Raw genomic sequence first — 24,868 nt, 5'->3', positions numbered from 1 at the left:
ACTGTAGCAACACGACTACATACAGCTGTTGGACAGCACTTTGTGTACGAACATTTCTATGAGACACAAGTACACGCAAGTGCTAATAAACAGTATAAACTAGAGCTTTCACTAAGTGTTGATACCCCGACAGCCATCTTGGATCACAAAGTCGGAGTAGTGCGGTTCTCCCGACTTGGGAAGTCGGGATTCCGACTTAAGGGGGCGTTCCCTTTGAAATTTTGACCTTTGAACTCGGAAATTCCGACTTCCCATGTCAAATGGAACGCACCATTATTTTAGTGTATTAGCATACATTTGTTAATTAGCATCAAACACAAAGTACAGCTAAGGCTGATGGGAATGCCATTAGCTTTGCAAATATTTGGTCATAAACCAAAGTACTGGACAAAGTTATGCCAAGTTATTTCAGTCTGGACCGACTGACCAGCATCAACATCCATAGAGCAATGCTGCTAGAATGACTAAAAATTATTAATAATGAAATGTTGAGTTATCTGTGGTTCACAAAATCAGTCTCTTCATGTCTCAGTTACTGAATTATGTGAATGTAGAAGTACTAACAGCACAACACTCCTAAAGTCCTAAATAGTCTGGCTAATTCAGCTTGTTAGTGAGTGCATGATGACAGGTCCCTGTTTGTGTAAACTTAAGAAATGTTAGTGGAATACGCAGTGATAAAGATAAATAATTATAAGCATGTTTAGTCTCTGAGATGAGTGGAAATAAATATCTAGTCACTGTTATGACCTATGTTTAGTGAACGTGTTAATCCAGTCAGTGGATTCAATTCTTTGGGTTGTCAACTGTATAATCTTCAAATCCAAAAGGCACTCCAAAGTGCATCATTTGACATTTAACTAAGTAAACTGTTAACTCTCTGCCATCAAAGTGCTTTGTATCTGGATACAAACAAGAAGGTCCTGACCTCAGGAGTCATAGGTTGGTATTATAAACTGATTATATTTAATTATAAAGGATTTTGTTACTGTTTAAAGAGCCAGGCAAGCTTTTATCCTGTTTCCAGTCTTTTTGCTAAGCTAAGCTAACTGGCTGTAGTGTCATATTTAACAAAAACAGATAGCAAGATATGTATTCCATTACTGTAAATGTAATGCAAACACAAAAGTATGATAAAGTTTAATTAACAAAAGAGCACAGATGGACACAAACAAATAAATACAAGACGGACAGACAGTTTATTTGGACATGCCTTCAATGTGAAATCTTCCAGAAATTGGAGGATTGAATGTTTGAAACCAAGCCTACCAAGAGCGCATGTCGAAGTGTCCTTAGACAAGGTGTGTGTGTGTGTGTGTGTGTGTGTGTGTGTGTGTGTGTGTGTGTGTGTTTGAATGAGTTTTATTTTCGTTCTGATGACCAGTTTGCACCTTGCATGGCAAACTCTTAAAGAGAGACATTCGGAAGTCTAGAAAGGCGCAGTTACCCACAGCTATGACGAGAAAGTCATTGCTCGCCACTCACGCTGCATGCCGGCTTGGGAAACGCCCTACTAGAAACTCATAAAATATTTAACCATCAACAGAAGTCACTGTCTGAATGACCATCATCTCCATGAGTGTGTGTGACCATAATATGCTGTCCAGTCTGACCACTGATGGGCCAAACACAAAGTTGGATGATCAGTGTTTCCTATGGTCAGGCATATGGTGAGATTTACCTCATACACAATTTCAGTGTAACTCTGAAGAATGATGTCAGCCCTACATGATCTAAAATACACACAGACACACACATACGGACACACAGTTGAATAATGAGAAAAAGGTGCAAGCAGCACAATGACTTTCGGTGCTACCAGACCATTGGTCCGCCTCTCATACTGCTCCCCTCCCCCAATGCCCCCCTCCCCTCTTTTAGTTCCACATCTGTTTCCCAAACTTGGGTAGGGGCCTTGGAGAGAACAATATCTGGGTCAGAGTAAACTCTGTCTTTCTTTCTGTGTGCATGTGTGCGCACATGCATGAATGTGTGTACAACATATCACAATCATCCACTGTATGAAGACCGTCTCACACTCTTTGAACCTGAAGATGCAGTGTCCCAAATGGGCGTGTGTGGTTGAGAGTGTTTATACAGTTTAACTCTTCATTACTAACAGTTGTTCAAAAATGGCTTGAGTAGAAGCCAAGATGAAACTTTATCATCTGCATCCTGCACAAACCTTAAAGAAAGGGAAGTCCAGAAAATGAAGAAGGTTTCATTTGCCATGGATTTACTGCATTACTGACATTGTGCACCATATTGTTACATTCTGCTTTTTTTAGTTTTTTGACACTGAAACAAACAAAACAGTATTTCAAGCCATCCTAGGTTTTACTGTGTAGCTACATTCCTCAACAGTCAACATCATTATTTTAACAGTAAATGCTAAATATTCTCTCTGCTTTATTTTTTGTGAAGAAACAACTTCTTGTTTTACCCCATCTGTGATACAGACACTTCCAACTGGCAAAGTCATTTTTGGTTCTTCAGTTTAACCCACTGGAACATGACTGCAGTATATGCTGCCATCTTTTGGACAAAAGGGGCTAACACAGTGGTAGACTGAGCCAAAACCAGCAAGACTGACTGAGACTGACTGACTGAGCAAACATACTTTATTAGTGACAAGGTGAGCAAGACAAAACCAGTTATCTTCAGAATCATCAGTAAACAACAAACATGGTAAAGATGTCTGTAGTGAGATAAAGGAAGAACGTGAAATGGATTGTCTCATGTTAAATATACTGTAGAAGGAGAATACATCTTTGTACCTGCACAGGGTTTCTTGACTTTTTTTAATTGGGTGACTGTATACCTGAATAACTAAAACTGAGCATGCAAAAAACATGTATCTCCACCTGTGATCTTATTTATTAATTGGCCAATCCTCCAAAGAGCACCTGCGTTTCTAAAAGAAAATCAATAAATGAAAAACAGTATTTATATGTAGTATTTCCCATTGTATAGTCTAAGCAACAACTGTGCATAAGAATTAAATGTACCTCTCCAGTTAATGATTGAAGGTGAGAGTGTGGTAAAAATGGGTCAAGCTATTTACAAGTTTACCCTCTCTTTGTGTCTCTCTCTCGCTCTCCATCTTTACGTCTTCTTCTCTCTGTCACTGTCTCTCAGCCTACCTTCTTGGGATATTTTTCTTTGGCCAGTCTGACAAAGTCCTCAGCGCTGTCCAGTGACACCAGGCGGTCCTGAGAGAAAGATGGAGCCCGATGAGGAGCACGATAAGAATGAAACAGGTGAGTTTGGAGGGTTGGCAGATGTAGATGGTGGGACGAGAGATATAACAAACAAAAGACAGAGGTCATAAGGGATCAGGATGAGAAACAAAAGAGGAGGTGAAAGACAATAGGGAAGAGTGGAGGAATAAAAAGGGGTGACTTGGAGACGAGGATTAGATGTGAGAGCACACTGTAGTTTTAATATGACACAACAGAGATATGTATATATCCACTGTACATAGCACCAAACATGAAGCCTAAATTTATCAAGATTGGTAGAGCTGCCACTTTATATAAAGTTACAGAAACAGAGACATATTCAATTATACAGACAACCAAAAATAGGTCAGTTCCTTAAGTTCACCTGCAAATCTGATGGAAACCATTTTGTTCTCAGTTGTTAAAATATTGTTGTTTATGTTTTGCCAAAGCTTAACATGCTGGGAGTGTGTGTGTGTGTGTGTGTGTGTGTGCGCGCGTGTGTGTGTGTACCATGACATAGAGGTATCTGTCCTGGTGTTCGGTTTCTGGGGGAAACAGAGAGGTGTGGTCCAGCAGCTGTTTCAACAGTTCTGTCGCTTTGTTAAGATGCTCCTGATCTCGACTGAAGCGGCGGCTCTGTCTGTTCACACACAGCAAGGCATCTACCTCACACTGATAACCTGCAGGGAGAGGAGGGACGGTCACATGCTGAAGACGACAGAATATGGTAAATTGGAGTTCACTAGAGCAAATGGTAACTGAACACAGTAACATCACAGTGTCTCACCTTGCTGCAGCAGGAGTTTCTTCCATCGAGATCTGACTTCTCGCTTGGCATAGCGTAAAGTGTGTATGTCATAATTCAGCTTCTCCCATTCCTATAAGCAAGCACACAGTACATCATACAATAAGTGCTTTTAACTTGAAAGGAGAGGATAAAGCAAGTGACAAGGCTTGTTTGGGGATAGGTGGAGAGTGTAATATATACAATTTACAGTATACATACAGTATATATAGACAGTAACATATACATTATATAAACAGTATTATAACAATACACAAAAGCACAAATTCACTGTAAAACAGATCATGTTAGAGGGTACGATTAGACCATTGTAGATTTTAAAAATTAAGGCAAGTGAGTGGTGTAATATTCAGAGAAGTTTAAATTTACGAGAATAAAACTTGGATATTCTCTGAGATTAAAGTGGTACATTTATGTGAATAAAATGTCTTTTCAGTCATTAACAATACAAAAAAAGATTTTGTGCAGACATAAGAGGAGTGGTGGAGCTTTCAGACAGCAGATATGATGGACTGCAACATTAATTTATAAATGTCTGCAGTTCTTCCCCAATTATTTATGCTTTCTGTCTTTGAACTGATGAAAGTATCTCACAATACTGGTTGGTGAAAGTATCTTAGATGTGACGACTGTTATTAACATCTGCATACATCTGCTTTTACAGTACAGAGCTTTTAATTACTCAAACACATCAGAAAAATTGTGTTTTCCGAGTTTTCTTTCTCAGAAATTTTACTCCTGTCCTCTGGCTCCGTTTTTCTTCTTTAAACTTACAGTGGCCATAATACTCTGTTGTTGGAGGGATCTACAATCACATTAATCAGTTATTCAGATTCCCTCTGAAGTTCAGCCATTGTGAGACAACACAATTGTCCAATACCTGATCATACCTGCTGATTAGTCAACCCACACATGTGTTTTCACTTATCTTTCATTCCTGATGAAACCTCCTCAATATGGACAGCACACCTCTGACCCTCCCATTAGTTTGGTGTAACATTTTAGGGTGGGAATGATACATAATTAGAGTGCTTAATGTAGTTTAGTGACCCAACTTCAATGTGAGCAGAGGTCTGATCAGCTACAATATGTGAAAATGTCTGTGTAGGTGTGCAGGGTCTTTAAAAAACTATGTCACTTTCTCTTTTTGTTTAAGTAAATGAAACATAAAAAAACTGTCTCAAGCAGTGGACCCCTTTTCAAAGCAGACATTAAAAAGCCCAGGTGTAAACAATAAAATTACTATGATGGCTGAATTCCATTTAGCTGCTTCAGTTTCAGAGTCCTGGTCTTGTGCATGCTTGCTCACACTGTCAAAGAGTCATGGCTTACTGTGACACATGAATGGATCAGAGCCATTGTGCCCTGTGCTTTTGCTACCATGACAGGTGCTGTGAAAAAGTCCTTTGGCATTTAAAACTGCACACTTAAGCCTAACAAATAATGTTTGAAACATATTTTCTCACTGAAAATAACTGTCAGTGTACATTACACAAAGGAGAGAGTTTACAGACCAGCATGTCCTACTTTATTTATTGGGCTAGTTTTTCCCCAGTGCTAAATTGCCTTTGAATGTAACAGACCCATTTTCAGTTTGTTTGGCCTAATATTAAAAACAGTCTCACGACATGATTGGAACGGTTCAGTGAATATTCTCTTTGAATGGCCAGCCAGGGCTGTTGGCCTACATCTCCATTTAGGAATTCATTTATTAACACAATGTGCCCACTGTGTCGTGCAGCCTGCAATTCCCAACATGAAGACTGCCTGTCACATGTTCACCAAACTCTCTGCTCAGAGACTGCAGTCACTCTGCCCTTCTGTGGAGTATCACTGAGCTGCAGTCCTCCTGGCCGTTTGAGGAATCAGCCTCGGAGTGATGGTCCCAATGTGTTCCCTCTGTAGAGAAATAGACTGACTCATGAAGAAAGTGTGTTTGAGCGAGTCACCAAAAATAGCTGTATGAACTTTATTTCCATCAGATTATTTAAAATGAATCAGTGCAGGTGCTGTGAGGAACTGGAGTCAGCTACAGTTTATTCTTCTGTTGTGTTCCTGTCCTTTCCAGTCTCCCAAACCATTTCAAAACACCTTTCTGCTCTCACAAAATGATTACTAGTATAAGTATCATATTTAGAACGCAAGCACTGGCTTGGCTAGGCTTACTTATATCCAAACATTTTGAAATACTGAGTAACAACTGACAAGGTATTTTATTATGTACTGCATGGATCCTTCAAAGATACTAGGGGTGGGAATCACCAGAGGCCCCACGATACGATATTATCACGATATTTTTGATATTCACGATATTCGATTTTATTGCAATTTGAAATATATTGAGATATATTGCAATTTATTACATTTTTCCAACTATCAATTAGGTCCCTAAAGTCAAACTTTCTCTGTTTGTTCATATCACTTTTTCAGTCCTCTATAATGTCGTGTTAAGTTTTCTAGTGGACTAAAAAAGCAATAGATTTTATTATTCTAGTACCAAAAAGTTAAAACTCCCATCTGCAATTTATATAATAAAATATTGATACTTGGCATCCATGTAATTATTACAGTATTGCCATGGCAAATATCACGATACTATGCTGTATTGATTTTTTCCCCCACCCCTAAAAGATACCGTCATGAAACCCCCCCTCCCGCACACACACACACACACACACACACACATACACACACATACACATACACAGTTACTGTATGCCTAATCCATTTTAACTCTCTAGTAAATAACCTACAGTAAGCTACTATGTGAGAAGTTTTGGATCACTGATTGAGTAAGCAAATAAAGTCGCATGTTGCCTCTCTGTGTACTGTGTGTGTTATTTGTGTGTGTGTGTGTGTGTCAGCTTCTTTTAGAAAGAGGACACACAACAAATCCACTCAATCACCAACATTGACCTTTGTGACTAAATAGCTGTTTTTGAAGACGCTTTCTTTTTAATAATCCATTTCCCACAAAACTCTTATTTTTCCTCAACACATGCTGATAAAGGACTTATGGCTACACACCAATCCATTTTTAATGTTTGAATCCCTACATGGTAGTCCTGTTTGTGATGATGACATGGAGAGGACATGTCAGTTATCACCTGCAACTACACTGAATCTGTGGGAATCTTTTATTTCTTTTTTTTTTTAATGAACATTTAGTGAGTCTAGCTATAAACAAGCTTCAGGTTCACTTTACTTCATGACTATGGCAACACCAGGCTAATGTTTTCTAATGTAAGTTACTTTGGAATCTAGGTCAATTTAATTTGTGAGTCAACATGAAAGTGAGTCAAAGGCTTCTTTGAGAGCTTTTTTCTAAAAGAATTTATTCATTAAGAGATGCAGTCAGTCAAAAGATGATCTCAAAACAGTATAGTACCTTTTGTATAATTCCTTTTGACTTTGGTTAAGGATCATAGCTATTTAAATATTGTAGACAGCTACAAAGTTATTTTTTTAACATATCTGTAAAAAAGAATGAGATCAGATTGAGTCTAAACCAAACAATCAAACTGCTATAAAAATGGCTTTCAAGTGTGAAATTGGGACTTTTGCTGCATTTTTAGCATCCCATGATCATACCCCATGATGTCTACGTTCAATTAAAACTCCACCTTTACATTTATTCACACTTTTTATGCTTTTGAAAACATCCAGTTTCCAGTCACCAGGTCACCCAAAAAGGGGATGAGGACCTCTCACTGATCATTTCAAGGAAAGTCATTTAAATCTAAACAGATTAAACTGATCGATACCCTGGATGGTGAAAGCAGTTTTTTCTATTAAATCATAGGTTTAGCTTAATATTAATCACAGTTGTATTGTAAAATATATACTAAACGTCACACACAGAGAATGTAGTATTCAACCATGTGGTCAATCTAAATAATGATATAACCGTGGCAAAATGGTAGCCTGTGTCCTGCCTGGATTAAATTCAACTCCCTGCTATGTGCTACATACCAAGGAGGATTTGTCTGTGTTAAAAACGCCATTCCACTCCAAATGTCAGCTTTTAAGCATTTTCTTATTGAGTGAAAGGACATGGACAGATAGCTGCTTTTGTCTTTTTGTATATGTGTTTCTTCCCTTGCGCTTTGTCTCTTGTCTACATCTCAGATGCAACAACACGCTTTGCTCTCACCTCTGTGGCCTTGTCAGCCTGGTCTCTCATGCTGATAAAAGCCTGTAACTCTCTGTCCGATCCCCGCCTGATGGGAGACTCACAGGGCCTGTCCGTGTTAGCCCACGGACCCAAAGTGCTCCTCTGGCTCGGCTGGTTGTTTGCTGGGCTCCTTCTCGAACACTGAGGACCAAAGAGGCTTTCCACTTCTGTGTCACTGTCACTGGACTCACTGGATAACGGCTCTAGTTGTCTGGAAGCGGTGGTGGTGCGCATACTGGAGAGAAGGAGGAAGAATAAGAGAAAACAACAGATTTACATAGGATATTGTGATGTTAACTCTCACGAAGGAGCGTTAGATTAAAGGCAGAATTCTGGTAATCATGTCTGTCAGGTGTTTGTCTCACCGCAAAATAGCACTCTTCTCTTCCCTGTTGTGTTTCAGATAGTACCGACAGCAGCAGATGGTAAACTTGGCACCCATTGGCCTTTTCCAAAACTTCTCAACAAACAAAATCTATTCTCCCTGGTAAAATCCCAAAACAATCACACCTCTCTCCACAGGTTTCCTCCAGAATCCTCAAGGAAATATTTCCAAACTAAACTGTCCTCATTTGCAAACGGGGAAGACTAAATATCCAGGCAAAATCTTAACTACTTATGTCCATCCCCCTTTCCCTGTGCCTATCCTGGCCTGAATGAGAGCTGTCAATTACATTATCCACGTGACATGAGTCCAAAACAGGGGACAACAACAACATGCACACATACAGGACAGTTCAACCATGAATGGCACATTTATTCAGCACCTCCTGATGGTGCAGAATGCAGCGGGAGAGCCGTAGCTAAAGGCTGTCTACCCCTATCACTGCAAAACAGGCTCACTGCACAGCTAAATGTTGATGCTCCTATTTGCAGTGATATCTGCTGTAATATAATTTTAGTGACACTTCATAAATGTTAATACATAACTGATTCGACATTTCTCTCTCATAATCTGCTGCTATGCATTTACCTCTGTGTGGGACTGTAAAAATGGAAATGCTCTTTTGTCAACATGATGACATGATGATAAGAGTTCCAAGGTCACCTGGCCGGACAAATGTTCTGGAAGTGACTGACTGCAGTGTTAGTTACTGTAGTGCTGCAGGAGCAGGTACATCAGGGTGAAGAGCAGTTGCACCACTGAGTGAGGTGTCTAGCAGAAAGTAAAAGTCTAAGTGAGAACGAGCAAATGAAGAATAAGACACTTACATTTTGGATACTACGTTTGTTCCTGCTGATTTTAAGTAGCGTTTTAGAGACTTCTAACAGGTGAGTTGTACTGTGCCGCAGATCAACTTTTGTTGCAAATGCTTTTCTTTCTGAACTAATAGCATCCATAAATGTTGAATTGATGAGAATATATTTGTGTGCTCGCTGTATATTATAGCTGATATTGTCCTTTTCTTTGAAAGTGTTTCATACCCTCATGTCCATTGTTAATTCACTGTACTAAATGATGACACATGAAAAATTTTAATTAATTCTCTAATTATTTAATCCACAGTTTAGTGGAGGGTTTGGAATCAAGTCTGAGTTATGACTACACCAAATATCACCCCATGGATGAGGTAAGAGTCTATTTACAATACATCTTTCCAAGTTGGACTTTCTCTAGTTTTATTAGCAATGTTAATTAGAGATTGCACCAATAAAATTGGTGCTCTGTCCCCACTGTAGTTTCAGTAGGAAGACGTAAGTGGATTTTATCTTTTTATCAGTAGACAAAGCTATAAACTTTTAGTGAGAGCAGCACATATAGAAGGGTAAAGTGTTTCGAGACAACTTTACCAAGCGCTGGAGTACCAGACATTTATTTGTATATGTGTATTTTGTTTCACACCCCTTTTTTTCCACTTTCTGCCTTTCAATCTCATTAGATAACTGATGGACATTTGCTGAAGAAAACTATAGATACCATTACCAAAATAAATGATTGCACTGATTAAATTCTAATGCAGATATACAGGTGGATGGAAGATGTGGAGCGAGGGAACCCAGAGCTGGTCTCTTCTGCTGTCTATGGACACACTTTTGAAGGAAAAAATATCACACTGCTGAAGGTATTCAACACTCATAATCAATATGACATACAGTAGTGGACACCTGGACATTTATCACATAATGTAATTCTCCGTGGTGAACTGCACTGTCATTAATATTTATGCATATGGTAAGCCAAATGCTCCTAGACAAAGTGACTTGCTCGCTATTTATATTTATGATTGAGATAACGCAAGCCAATGACAAGCTATCCGGTAATTATAGTAGCTGACTGCAAATGCAAAATGTGCTATAGGTGTGTGTATAAATGTGTATTGAACCAAAAAGCTTCAACTAATTGTCTAACAAAATATTGCAAAAGATCCACTCATGCACACACAGCTCTGATGAAGTAGAATACTTTCCTTGCAATGAAAAATACAGGACAGAATGTAAGATGCAGTAGTTCTCCAAATCAGAGACCAAATTTACAACAACAAAAACACTACTGTCCAGCCCTGTGGCCCGTGAGATGGGAAACCAGTCTTGTATAATCTTGTTAAAATATTGCATATACCAAGATGGGTCATATTATGTGTCTCCAGTTGGGACTAGAAAACCCAGAGGGCAGAGAGAAGAAGGTGATATGGGTGGACTGTGGTATCCACGCTCGGGAGTGGATCGCTCCTGCCTTCTGCCAGTGGTTTGTCAAAGAGGTTTGTATACGCAATTTCTAGGATACGTGTATTCGCCCAAGCAAGAACACTCTGACATGTCAGCCTTTGTTCAGATTGTGATCTCCTATAAAACCAATAAGAAGCTGGAGCAGATGCTGCAGAACCTGTACATCTATGTTACTCCTGTGATCAATGTGGACGGATACACATTCACCTGGGGCAATGACAGTGTGAGTGCTTCTCAGCTTTTATTACTCTGAATCACATTTCACCTCTTTGGACTGATTCACTTTAAACGTTTGTTTAATTCAGCGAGCACATCTGTGAATGCATTCATGAGTGTCATGGCTCACTAACACACTGCCTGACCTCTGTGCCTGTGTGTGCGCGTGTTGTTTCCATGTAGACTCGTTTGTGGAGAAAGTCTCGTTCAATCCCTCCTCCAGGCAGTAGCTGTTACGGTGTTGACCTCAACAGAAATTTTAATGCCAACTGGGGAAGTGAGTTGTAAGCTTTCAAGAATCACCAAGTGACTAATTAGCCCTCATTTGCCTTAAGACTAGAATCAGACTGTAGACTAAACAAAACAAAAAGGGGATCAATATCAATGTGTTGTTGATTCCCGGTGTCATGTCTGACTGATTTATTGGTTTACTTTCTGGTTTGGAACAAAAACATGGCAACCAGTTAATGCTCCCAAAGCAAGTCGGTTCTGATGTGAAATGTTTCCTTTGCTGTGAAACTGGAAGGTCGTACAGTCAAAAACGTTGCAACACATTCTCACTCCCAACTCTTCAAATATGGATGCTTGGTCGGGACCCCATTGGCGTTGCTTTTTAACGTCCTGGGTACTTCTTTAGCATACTCCTTTAGCATAATTATTGCACGTCTAGTGCGCCGCGGTCAAGTTAGCAATAATAAATATGCAACATCCAGTTAGACTTTCTAAATAAAACTAGTAGGTAATGTTGTGAAACGTCACAATTAGATTAGGTTTAGGCACCAAAACTACTTGGTTAGGTTTAGGAAAAGATCATAGTTTGGGTTAAATAACTTCTACTTGTGTAACATAACTAAATCAATGCTGATTTTTTGTTTCACAAGGAAACAAAAACAATCCATGTATGGTTCATTCTTTTATTATTCTGGTTCAAAACCAAATCGGGAAAAAAAAAATTCTATTTTAAAACCAAAATGGAAAAGCAGATAAACAGAAAACAAAAACACAAAACGGAAAAATATTGATTTTGATATTTAATGTGCCCTTTTTATTTAGCTTTGTGTGTGTTGCTTTATTAACCTGCAGCAGAGACACTGATTAAATGTAGTTAAGATGAGCTTGAACATAAACATAAGTGTGTTTTTAGTTAGAAAAACAGGAGCCTAAACGTTCAGTTTGTAACTCACTAGCAACTGGGACAGGCACAGGAACACCTCAGAAGTTGTCTAAGAATCTTAAGAGTTTTTAAGATTTCTTCAGTATCAAATAAATTCACTGATAGTTGTCAGTACATCCAATGGTACACAGCAAACATGAACTGTTATTAGTTAAATCAGCGAGCTGTATACTAACAAATCATGCACAGATTAAAAGGTTCAGGTAATTTTAATTCAGTATCTCTACACTGTTTCGACCTGACCTTTATTTTCTTCGTGAGAAGAAACTATGACAGCGGGAGCGGGGTGCTGGATTTGATTTTAAAACAACGATCTGATTTGGTTTTTGAAACGAAATAATGAAAGAACAAACCATACACGGATTAAAAACCTCCTTACTCTGACATTTTTGTCATTTATATACTGCTTCTACTTTTACCATTCAAAAATGTCACTAAGGGGCTTCCCCCAATGGGCTGAACTATGATGCTAAAAGGATTCCCAGTGTGTTAAAAACTGACACCAAGGGGTCTTGACCATGCATCCATGTGTGACGACTTGGGAGTGAAAACAAGTTGGTACAGCAGACCTAGATATCATAGTGTTATCATAGTGATACCATAGCGTCAGAGCTCAAGCCCTCAGCAAGTGTTGGTTGTCACAAGCCTTTTATTATAAATTCACATTTTATAATTGTTTTTGACATAAGAAAGCATACATATTTTAAACATAAAACTGATGTATTATCATTGAACTGCACGTTTTGTGTTTCTGTCCTCAGTGGTCGGTGTGTCTTTTGACAGTTGTGAAAACACATACTGTGGGAAATCACCAGGGTCAGAGCCAGAGGCTAAAGCTGTGATGGAGTTTGTCGGTAACTACCTATCAATCTATGAAATGACATTGAAAACCATACATTACAACAAAAAAATGTTAGGTTTTTAATGCATCATAAATTACATGTGGACATATGGTCTCTGAGCTGAGCATAAAATGTCCGATCATGAAATATAAAGGCTCGTTTAAGTGTATTATTTATGTGTAACCAACACCATTTCTACACATTTGTTTATATTTACTCTGTTGTAGCTTTAAGAAGTCAATGTTCGTTATCTCCTCTTCACTTGCTCATTCTGTCTGTATCTAGGTAGGATGGTTAACCAGACTCTGTGTTTCCTCACCATCCACTCTGCTGGTCAACTTATACTGTTGCCATATGGCCACCCTCAGATCTCTGCACCCAACTACAATGAACTGGTGAGTGTGTCTATGAATTAGTATCACAGTAGACCTTTAGATAAAAGATGCATAGCTTTTAAGAACAGAGGTCGAAAGCTCAGTGTTTTAACATATAGTAAGAGACGACTGATGGATGTCATTATCAGGGAGATCGCTGTAGTCCAAGCTAAGGTACTGTCTGTTATGAAAGTAAAGTGAGCCGGGTGTCAGGTGTGTTGAAGATGTTTATGAGACGGCATTGTTTAATGAGACTTGGCGAAGAGATACAGTGCCAGCATACATGTCTTTCCCCTTAGTGCCTATAGGCTTTCCCTGCAAGGTCATCTTCAACTGGCCTCAACCAGAACAGCTATTCTGTCCGATTCTTAGACTCATCACATTGAAATCTAATTAGTAGTGTTAGTATTGAAGATTTGCACTCTAGTCTGTGGTAAGTTCTTCTAAGCACATATGTTTCCCAGAGATACTGATACACTGCTGATATTTGATAGGCTGATGCCTGAACTACAGTCTCTTCCTTATCAGTCCAGCTGTTGTCACACTGACAAAGAGAAACAGAGGCAAAGAACTAGAGCTAGAAGGTCAGTTATATACACTTGAACCCAATCGTGACTTGCCTTACCATTCCTATTACCTGAATTAAGCCCACTAAAAAATTCCCTCACATTGTCCTAATTCAGACTTGGGTCCATGACCTGCCTGGCCAACTAGCCAATTAACAATATAATTCATTGTTGAGGGAAACTGAGAGAAATGTACTAACCATCTTTCTTTTTTTCTTAACAGTATGACTCTCATGCACATACTGCACTGCTAAAACATTTCAGTATACATTGTTAGCATAGCATCATGACTTTTTACCTACTATAGAGAGTAAGGGCATTTGGTTTACCAAACACCTGTTGTGTTTTTGTGAATTGTGCAGGTTTCAGTCGGTGAGGCAGCAGCAGCAGAAATGAAGAAGATACATGGAATGGACTACACTGTAGGAACATCTCCACAAGTCCTCTGTAAGACCCATGCTCACATACACACTAACAGCGGTTCTTTCCAGTCCTTGTCTGTCCTCAGTAGCTGTGATCTGCACTCATTGTAACAAGCTCTGACGTTCTTTTCCTTAGTAGCCTAAATAAAATCAAAATACAGGAAGGAAAATTAGGCACAAGTTGAAATTCACATTGATTGTCATTGATGACTTGCATGGGAAACAATGCATTCTCTGCATTATTATTGTCTGTCTCTGCAAACACCATGCAGACCAACCCACAATCAGCAAGGTCATTGTCCCTGCCTACATCCACTGTCTTCTGCGAATTCAGCCTTCAAACTGAAAATCACATTTCTGAAATTATTACCAAGTCCAATGACTTCACATGTCATCTGGATCCAATTCCCACACCCCTAGTAAAAGCATGCTTGCCTTCTATAATTTCCCGAGTAACATCCATCATCAACTCTTCACTGTCCACTGGTATTGTTCCACCCTCTCTGAAAGTTGCCATAATCAGACCAACACTGGAAAAAACTGGTTTAGACTGCAATAATCACAACAACTACAAGCCAATTTCCAACTTACCATTCCTATCGAAACTTCTGGAGACGGTTGTTGCATCTCAACTACAGATCTACCTCAATAAAAACCTGGCTTCAGACCCATTCTCATCCTCCTGGATTTCACAGCAGCTTTTGACACTGTAGCACATCCCCTCCTCATGGACCATCTGGCAAATATTGGAATTGGGGACACTGTTTATCAATGGTTTGCCTCCTACATCTCAGAAAGGTCACAATATGTAAAAATCCAAAGCTACAGGTCAGAAACCTCCATTACAGAGTACCGCAGGGTTAAGTGCTAGGACCACTATTATTTATCATCTACCTCCTCCCTCTTGGCAACATCTTCTGGCACTACAATATCCATTTTCACTGTTATGCTGACGATACACAGCTTTATCTGTCAACAAACCCCAGCTCCACACTCCCCTCCAGTAACTCGCTCCCTGTCTACATTATATACAGACATGAATGACAACTAATTACTTACAACTCAACAAAAGTAAGAACCAACATTAGCTCACTCCCCTTAAATGGAACCGCCATTCCTTTCTCTATGCAGGTTAAGAGCCTCGGTGTAATATGGGACAATACCCTCTCTTTTTCCACTTACAAAACATCTTCAGACTACGCCCTGCTCTAACTCAACACTCAACGGAAGTCCTAGGAAATGCCTCGGTCACTTCATCAGTCCACAGAACATATCACTCCTCTGCTGATTCAACTACACTGGCTCCCTGTATCACAAGGGATTGACTTTAAAATACTACTATTAACATTCAAAGCCCTCCACAATCTGTCACCTACTTATCTCACTGACCTCATTCAGACCTACACTCCATCTCGTTCCCTGCGGTCTTCCGCAACAAGTCTTTTAGCACTACCAGCCATCAACCTCAGTGTCATGAAATGCCCCCTCAAATAAAATGCATTATTATTATTATTATTATTATCATCATCATTATTATTATTATTATGATTATTAGATGTTGTGGATTTGTGTCATGTGCTTTTTTTTCTTCAGATCCAAACTCAGGCTCAAGCCGGGACTGGGCTCGTCTCATTGGCATCCCATTCTCTTACACCTTTGAGCTGAGAGACAAAGGTCAGTTCAGCGACATGTACTCTACAGCCAAACATAATGTGCTGATTTTCAGTTGGTAATGTTTTTTGTATCAATGATCCTCCAGGTGAGTTCAGCCACTTGCTACCAGAGGAGCAGATCCAGCCAGCCTGTGAGGAGGCCTACGCAGGAGCTCTCTCCATCATCACATATGTACACGACAAGGCCTTCAACACCCTCCCTAACGCTGCTGTCACCGCAGTGCCTGACTTCACCATGGTTTCTGGGCTTGCTATATGGAGCACTGTCATGGCTGTGTCTCTTACCACAGGGGTCTTGATGTAAGACCTGAGATACTGTGCATCATGGTGTTGGTAAACCTCTCCCAGAGCGGCCAAAAGAAATGATATCATCATTAGTGTTCATAATGAAATATACAGCTAATAAGCTTAATTATTACAGCCTGTGGTCCTATGTTATGATAAAACAGCTACATTATTATGCTATTCATGAATCATTTTTATTGTGACAAGAGGGGACAGACAAGAAAACATTAGTTGTATTCAGAGTTACATGACGGTTATGTTGTTTCTGATTTCCACAGCAGGGGGCTGTATCGCCCCATTCTATACACCATACCCAGACACATTTTATAACTACATTCTTTCTTTAGCTGTGTCCCTTGGCTGGATGACTTTTCATACAGCATAGTTACCCCCTCATCTATGAGCATCTTCTTGTTTTATCATCACATCAATTTCAACAACAGGTTAGATCAGCCACCACAAAGACAAAAAAAATATTTAGTCAGTACAAATTTAGCTTGATTGTTTTTGCCTTTATGCATGGCTCCTATTTATACACAGATCCAAAATAACTGTCAACAAACACATAGCATGCTTCATTCATCCCCTCAGTTCAATTTACTAAAATTCCTATCTCTCTCTTGGTCAGTGCAGAGTTTACTGTAAATGCTACACAAAAGCAAAAAAAGCCCAGGTGGAAAACCACTGAGATGAAACACATCTGTATCAGCCGAAGACCATGAAAATGTGTGTTATTAAAGCGGGAAAAAATTCAATATCATACAGTTGCACCAGCAATATGTTTCTTTGCGCTGCATTGACTTGCAGATAGTACTACTCTTGTACTCAAAACAGTAATCACCCAGCTTTTCTAAAAATAATAAAAAAGACTGAGTTTTGAAGGCAGTGTCTTTATTTGTTTTGTCTGAAATTAAGTTTCAGGTGGCATTAGAAGATGTAACAGATATATCTGAGAAGGAATTTGTCTTTTTAGTGTCTTCTAGTGTTTTTTCACTTTCGCTTTTATCATTAGAGTTTGAATGTTTAAGGTTCATTTTGATTAGGTTGGAAGAATCCTTTCTTCCTGGCTAATTTTGCTCTATAGCATGTTTCTTTGTGAGAAAGAGTAGATTTCTGTTGTGAACTCTTCTCTCTCCCTCTTTCCTTCTCTCTGAGATTTATTTCCAGAGTGAATCTTCCCCTGCTACTTCAATGACTGGTAGACCAGCAGTTATTCACACACACACACACACACACACACACACACTTAGCCATTGACAATGTGACATTGACATAGTGCAGTTGAATACCTTATGTGAGGGTGAGTGATGGCCACTCACCCTGATGGCTGTTCCCTAAAGGTGTGTGTGTGTGTGTGTGTGTGTGTGTGTGTGTGTGTGTGTGTGTGTGTGTGTGTTTTGAGCAGCAGTGGAAATAAAATTATAATCCAGCTCACATGAAACCTCAACAGAATAGAAAGACGGGTCAAACACCAGGGGACCGTGAGAATAATAAGTAGGAATGAGGACACACACACACACATATATACAGCCCTTCAGGGAACAAACTATTCACTCATGAAAGATACTCACACATGACTTGGTGAGGCAGAGCAGACGTCACACACACACACACACGCACGAATATAAGAGCTGGGCAGGGATTCAGAGACACAGATTGAAGGTGATTATAATTCACAGTGAAGTCTGGCTGGTTTAGTTATCACCAGCTCATCCATCTATTTGTGTGTGTGTGTGTGTGTGTGTGTGTGTGTGTGTGTGTGTGTGTGTGTGTGTGCGTGTGCATGTGTGGTTAAATGCTCATCAAGGTAGCAGGGGAAAACCGCACCATGGACATATACATCACAAAGATGGGGAAAGAGAGGAAGAAGAAATCAAGCCCACCTATCAAGGGAGAGGTGAATGAAGAATGGATTGAAGGAACAAAGAGATGGGTGCTGAAAGACAATACAAAGTGGAGGGAAAAATAATGCTGATAACACGTACAGGATAGCACAGTTTGTGATTCAAAAAACAAAATGAAATTCCATAATAAAACAATGTGAACATAACTGTAAGTACCTGATTTTATTTCTGAAATAAATAAATAATTGTCTTTGCATCACCCAGAGCCCCATCAATTAAGTCACTTGGCAAATTTGTATTTCTGGTAAATAAACTGTTTTATCATTATACAAAGGCCACGGAATTTCTTTATTTATTGATGGCTAAATGTTAAACCACTGTTCTGTATCATAGCAAGGCTATGTAACTTTGGTAAAACACAATCTTACAAATGAAAAGCTCTGTTCATAAGCAACAAGACGCACTCTTGCTCAAGTTCATAAATGCAAATGGGATTTTCGCAGCTACAGCTTTACTTGGTCTGGTATGGCCAGTAGCTTGTATAGCCAACTCTTTCCAGTATTTCTGAAAAAAAAAGAAAGGTTAGAGACTGGTCAATAATTAGAGATCCTGGATCAGTGCCAGTCATAAGTGACAAATTAACAATATTCAGGTAATTGGTTTAGACGCCAACACCAGCTTAGACAACTTTTGAAGAGAGATAGTTTGAGAATTTGTGAGAACAGGGGACAATCTGGGATTCAACATATGAATATGGCACTATAGATTCTGCAGGAGTAGATGGAGTTGAGGAACTAATTGTCAATCTAATAAATAAAAATCAAAAAAATGAGCCGTAAAAGATAAGCAGCTAACAGACGGCTAATTTTGGGCAAGTTTGGCTACAGTCCCAAAAAGAAATTTAGTGAGCATGGTATGCTCACTTGGTGGAGTGCCTGCCCCATGTACAAGGAGTCCTTACTGCAGCGGCCCGGGTTCGTGTCCAGCTTGAGGACAGCACCCTGTCTCTCTACCTGTTTCCTACTGCTATCCACTGCCCTGTCTCTCAAAATTAAGGCAAAAAGCGTTTTTTTCATGCAGTTTACGCTTCATCTCCCGCAGACCTGCTTAATACCACGTCTCTTCAGTAAACCAGGGTGTACACCTCGTTGACCACCTAGTTTTGGTAGAAATATTTGCAGCTGAATCCAGGAAACTAGGAAGGTCTGTGTTTAAGTCAGCGGTACAATTTTCCACAGGGCTTGTCAATCACCAAGTGCATTTAAAGTTGACAAACCAACGTGGAGCGTTAATTCAGCCAAACCAAGATGATTCAATAGAGCATGGAGCTGAGATTTTTCTTTAACCTATTTTTATTTCTATTACGGCTACGGCAAAATCTCATTAAATGGTATTGCTTCAGTGAAATTGCTGAGCCCCTCAAGCAATAGTTCCACATACTATTTTAGTCTCTGATCAATATGGAACCAGTCGCAAAAGGACACATGTGACAGTGACCGTTCTGCCTCTGTCAGAGAGTAATTTCTGTGGAAAAGTTATGTACGTACGTACAGTACAATGGATAGTTTCACAGAATCCGAGGTGCTTTGTGCTGATGATATATTTCCTGTAATGTTTCAACAAGGGAAACCGTGTTGAAATGTTAATTACAGCCAGTTAAAGGAAATGATAGTAATATGTTTATTCAGGCTTAATTATGTATTTTTAGGCTGAGATAATACATCTATACCCTCACAAACTCTCCATGAATCCCCCAGGTGGCAGCCAGGGTTCAATTTCCAGACGTTTTGAGGTTGAGAGATTAGAACTTGTGTTTTTGCTTCTCCAAGAGGCTGGTGTGAGAACTTGCCCAGATTTAGCTCTCATTTTACTTACTACTACTCACTAAGGGGAAAACCCCTATTGAGCCTCTCTTTTCAACACTGTTTTCAAGTTGATTTCCACAGTACAATGTTTCATGACTGAGACTCGTAGGTTTCATGGGGCTCTTCACCTCCTTTCAGACATGTGCGTTTGCATGTGTAACACACACATTCAAGTGATGAATAGAAGTGTGTGTTAGAGGGCTCCTCTTCTGTGGGCCGATGACACGTCTTTGCCACATACTTTTATTGCTAATCAATGTAGATGACACCATTTTTTACACACTGTCACTGACAATCAATGGGAATTATGCCATGCTTTTTAACTGTCTCTGGTAATCAATGAGGGCGGCGCCATCATCTGCATCTTCTGATCATTACATCTGGTGATCAATAACAAAACTGTCTCAGGGATGACACAGGATCATCATACTAGCACTCCATGATGATAGGTAGATATGTGTGTGTGTGATGGGAGAGAACGGAAATGTGTGAAGCCAAATGTCAGACAGACAGAGGGAGGGAACTGACAAAAGACAAAGGTGGCAGGAAAGAATTTGACATAGAGCTCAGGAAATGGCCACATTTCAAACCATCACTCTGCCATGGTTATCACAGACAGTAAAGAAGACAACACAGCCTCCCTCCCATCCTTCCTTCCTTCCTTTCTTACTGTCTAGTTGCTCACAGTGGTTTATGATGTGTGTATAAAAAGCACTGTAAACATTTCCCAATCCCAAATTTTGCTATGAACCATGATGTCCATCATGATTGCACTATTTCTGCTAAGTTTCAAACAGTTTTGGTTATTTTGCATGAGAGATTTCATTACTTGTTTTTGATTTGTTCTCATAGCCTGGTATTACCAAATGAATGAATAAAATGCAAGATTTAACTTATGTCATGTAGGCTTACATAACTTAACTTACGTACATATCTTAACATATTTATTTTAACTCAAATCACAACCAAATGTCTGGAGTGCTATATGCAGTTCCATGAGATCACAACCATGCTCTTTTCACTGGTTGGAAGAGAGCATTTCTGTGCCAACAATAAATCACCCATTATCAATAAAAATAAAATAATAAAACAAGTTATAAACACAACATATTATCACCTTACAGAGTTGATATAGTGAACGTGTTCTGTTGTGGTCTCCACCAACTCCTTAGAGAAATCCGTCTCTTTAGCTGTAATGCACCACTTTGTTCACCAGCTAGTAGCTACACTTGTCTGCCCGCCATTTGGTGCTGGGCAGGGAGCGTAAGACTGCTGACTCTGGAAATGACACTGTTGACAGCAGTGAGAGGGATTCAAAACAGTAAAGTTCTGTGCTGTAAAAACCAAAACAATGAGCTGAAAGTGACTGATATGCTCCACAGAGTTGAAGGGAACTGCACTCAGGTGGTAAATATCTGTGTGTTTATCACTACGAGCAACCCCTTTCACATTAAACATAGTTATTTCATTAGTTTATATATAAAAAATATTGAACAGAGCAGTTTTAATAAAAAACGTGGTAATAAAAAAGTGGTAATTAAAGGTCTATTTAATACCTTTATAAAACTTTCAGCCACAGCTGTTTTCAGCACGTCCTCATACCTAAACAAAATAGGGTGATCACAGGGTGGTCAATTGTCCCAAAACAACATACACAACCGTTCTCCAAAACAATATGTCCAGCGACAGGCATACTGGATTAAGTACGTTAAAGTCATGTGACCTAAGTCACACTTAAACTTAATTCCTTTAAATAAGTCAAATTTGATTTTCTTTCACACGGTACTCAGACCTCAGTCTCCTGAGTGTAATTATAGTAGCATGAAGTCGTGTGTTTACTTGACACATCCACCCCACCACCTCCTCACACAGTGCCTTGTCGCTCTTTATACTACATCACCTGATTTCTTCCACCACTAGAGGTCACGGCCTAATAAAAAACATAAAAATGAGTCGTAACAAGCTGCTGAATAATCTAACTAATGCGTCTGTTTTTTACTGGTGAGGACAGGATGGCTGTTTTCTTATGTTTCCAGGAAGATGACAATGTCAGTAAAATCTGCTCCAACCACACAGATAAACTGAGCTTTTAAGTGTTCAGCTATCACTAACCAATTATTGTGGTGTTTCTTTTCAAAACTTGAATTCTATTGCTTATTTATTATCGAATAGATAATAATATTGAAAAAGAGCCACTACTTCTCCCACATTATCACGGGTGATTGGAAAGCCTATGGTACTTTCATTTTGAAGATCACACAATATTTTAGGTTTCCTTTGCAACTACTGATTATATTTTGAAGGCAGAGTGAAACACTGGGTCTGTATAATATAAAATTACATGCTGTAAAGACATACGAAGGTGTGGTGCTGTTGTAAAAACATTAAGAATATGGTGTTTCTCTTGTCCCAGTTCTTGCCAGTGACCGTGTGAGCACAAGGGTGATTTATTTTATTTTCTTAACCAGGATAAACTTTCCCACTAGGTCCAGCTTCCTCTGGTGTTGAAAAAGTGCTGGAAATCTTTTGAGAAATAACTGTTCATTTTCTTCTTATTCATTTTTCGTATATCTCATCCTCTCTAAATCTTGTAAGATGTTTCATTATAGAATATGAAAAGTTTCCTCTGTCTTATCCCCCCTGTCAAAAAGCCAACAAGCTTCTTAAAGTTGTTATTTTAACCTCAGTGACTGACAGCTCTTTCCCATCTACGAACAACTGCACCTCCTTGAACCTTGAAAACAAGGCAAGATTTATTCCCTCGACTTCCTGCTTGGCACACTCACTCTAACGGTTGACCCGACATGAGATACATGAGATAACTAGGAAAATATTTTGCATCTGAGTTCCCAGTTCACGCACCAAGAGATAGAACAACAGAGAGTGTAGTAACCGAGACACAGAGGAAGGAGACTTGATAGAGTGAATTAGGAGCATTGCATTGGAATGGAAAGAGGCAGACAAACTAACAGAGACCACACAGCAATCACGCCAGTCACAGACCATCACCAAGAGGTGAGCAGGCCATCTGTGTCTCTGTCCGCCTGTAAAATGACTTGCCATCAGAAGAGGAAATAGGCAATATCACACTAATACACTGAGGCAACACAGGGAATGCCCTGGTGGACAACTCTATTCTGACACTGTTTGTGTTTGCCTACTTAAATGTGAGTGTGATTTTGTCTGTGTTTGCATGTGTGTAGTCAGTATCGTACATCTTTAGCTTTTATATCTGTAGCCTCTCTGGGCAAGTGGACTCTAACTTTAGCATGGATGACCAGTATATCTCTGACAAGAAGAAACAGTGTTTGATCCAGACTTAATTCTAAAATTAAACACAGAGAGATTAACTTTATATTGCAAAGAGTTTGAATTACTCTATTTAAATAATGTGGAAAGGAATCAACTTAAAGGATCAGTGTGTAAGATTTAATGGCATCTACTGGTGAGGACTGCAAATTGCAACCAACTTTCCAGTCTACTACTGCCCCCTACACTTTCAAAGAACGTGGGACAGCTATGGTGGCTGACACAGCACAAAAGGTGTCTCCTCTGGGACAGTGGCCAGTCAAGAAATTAGGTTTCTTTAGGTATATTTATTAAGAAATTATATTTACTTAATTATTCAATAAAACCTTAAAATGTTATTGTGACTTGGCCTCTGACAGATGACATGGAAAATGCAAGCCAAGAGTGTGAAACACTGTCACTGTTTCTGCACCACAGTCCATTATAAACCTCACATTAGATAAAGTTTATACAAACATTGACAAGGGAAACATGTTAATTCTCTTTGTGATTATGTATTCTTGCCAAAACTGCCCACCATCAATAATGTCTGGCCCACAGACAGATTATGGGGCTTTGATAGCGGCAAAAAATATAAATAAATAAATACTTTGATAACAGTTACTCCCATAATCACTTCCTCTTTAGTGGTTTTGCATACACAACAAAAGCGCGAGAAGCTTGTTTACTGTAATGCTGTGTTTGGGGTTGAACTGAGCTTTTACTTAAAATTTTGAATGACATTAAAAAAGTCTGTAGCCTGCTTGACACACCTCTGAAAGAGCCATCAGAGAACATGATTCCCATAAATGTTCTCTGCCTGGAGATCCTGGGGAAATGCAAAATGTTGATGGATGCGGATCAAACACCAAAACACAAACAGTGCAGCACATGCCGTGATCTAAGAAACATTCGCTGCAGAATTAATTTGTTGAAGAGAGAGAAAAAAACTGTCCCGAGGTGTGATCAAACACTTAACCCTGTCACACTCTGCATGTCTGTCTCTGTTTTCCCCTACACTCTCTCTCTCTCTCTCCCTACCTGTGCCTCGTTAGCCTCATGTCTTTCACCTGTGTTGCTCCCGCCCTGCTCATTAGTTCCTGTGTGTGTGTGTGTGTGTGTGTGTGTGTGTGTATATATATACCTTGTGTTTCTGTCTTGTCTTTGTCGGGTCATTGTATGTTGTCACCCTGTGTTGTTTGTTCTCGTGTCTTCAGCCTTACTCGCCGTGTCTCCCTGTTACCCTGCTCATTTTTGGATTCTGGTTTTCACCCTTTTGGATTTCTGTTGGACAAGCCTTTGTTTTTGGACTCAGTCAATCAGCCACTCTGTTGTAAGTGTGCTCGTCTTTTGTTTGCTTATTAAAACCCCTCTGAACTGTTCCTGCTGGCTTTCGTGTCCTGCATTTGGGTCCTCCAACCTACTACCTGCTTCACCCATACCAAACCC

General features: G+C 39.5%; 2 protein-coding genes across 2 annotated transcripts; one reads left to right on the top strand and one right to left on the bottom strand.

Moving 5' to 3' along the window:
* Window positions 1–2,603: 2,603 nt before the first annotated feature.
* Window positions 2,604–8,721, bottom strand: LOC119903595 (melanoregulin-like). Its single transcript, XM_038719838.1, has 5 exons — window positions 8,569–8,721; window positions 8,183–8,438; window positions 4,012–4,102; window positions 3,735–3,904; window positions 2,604–3,212 (listed from the first exon to the last, which is right to left on the bottom strand). The coding sequence occupies exons 1-5, from the start codon at window positions 8,643–8,645 to the stop codon at window positions 3,135–3,137; spliced, it is 672 nt and encodes a 223-aa protein (XP_038575766.1). The 5' UTR covers window positions 8,646–8,721; the 3' UTR covers window positions 2,604–3,134.
* Window positions 8,722–9,351: 630 nt separating this feature from the next.
* Window positions 9,352–17,295, top strand: LOC119903727 (carboxypeptidase O-like). Its single transcript, XM_038719944.1, has 11 exons — window positions 9,352–9,475; window positions 9,711–9,774; window positions 10,165–10,266; window positions 10,792–10,902; window positions 10,977–11,093; window positions 11,270–11,363; window positions 13,022–13,114; window positions 13,388–13,497; window positions 14,405–14,489; window positions 16,058–16,138; window positions 16,224–17,295. Exons 1-11 carry the CDS (start codon window positions 9,396–9,398, stop codon window positions 16,439–16,441), a joined length of 1,155 nt encoding a protein of 384 aa, XP_038575872.1. The 5' UTR covers window positions 9,352–9,395; the 3' UTR covers window positions 16,442–17,295.
* Window positions 17,296–24,868: the final 7,573 nt, after the last annotated feature.

This window comes from Micropterus salmoides, unplaced genomic scaffold (assembly GCF_014851395.1).
Source record: "Micropterus salmoides isolate LMB-PRFRI ecotype aquatic unplaced genomic scaffold, ASM1485139v1 Ms_hic_scaffold_15, whole genome shotgun sequence".
NCBI lineage: Eukaryota > Metazoa > Chordata > Actinopteri > Centrarchiformes > Centrarchidae > Micropterus > Micropterus salmoides.
This window is presented reverse-complemented; position numbering and strand designations above follow the sequence as displayed.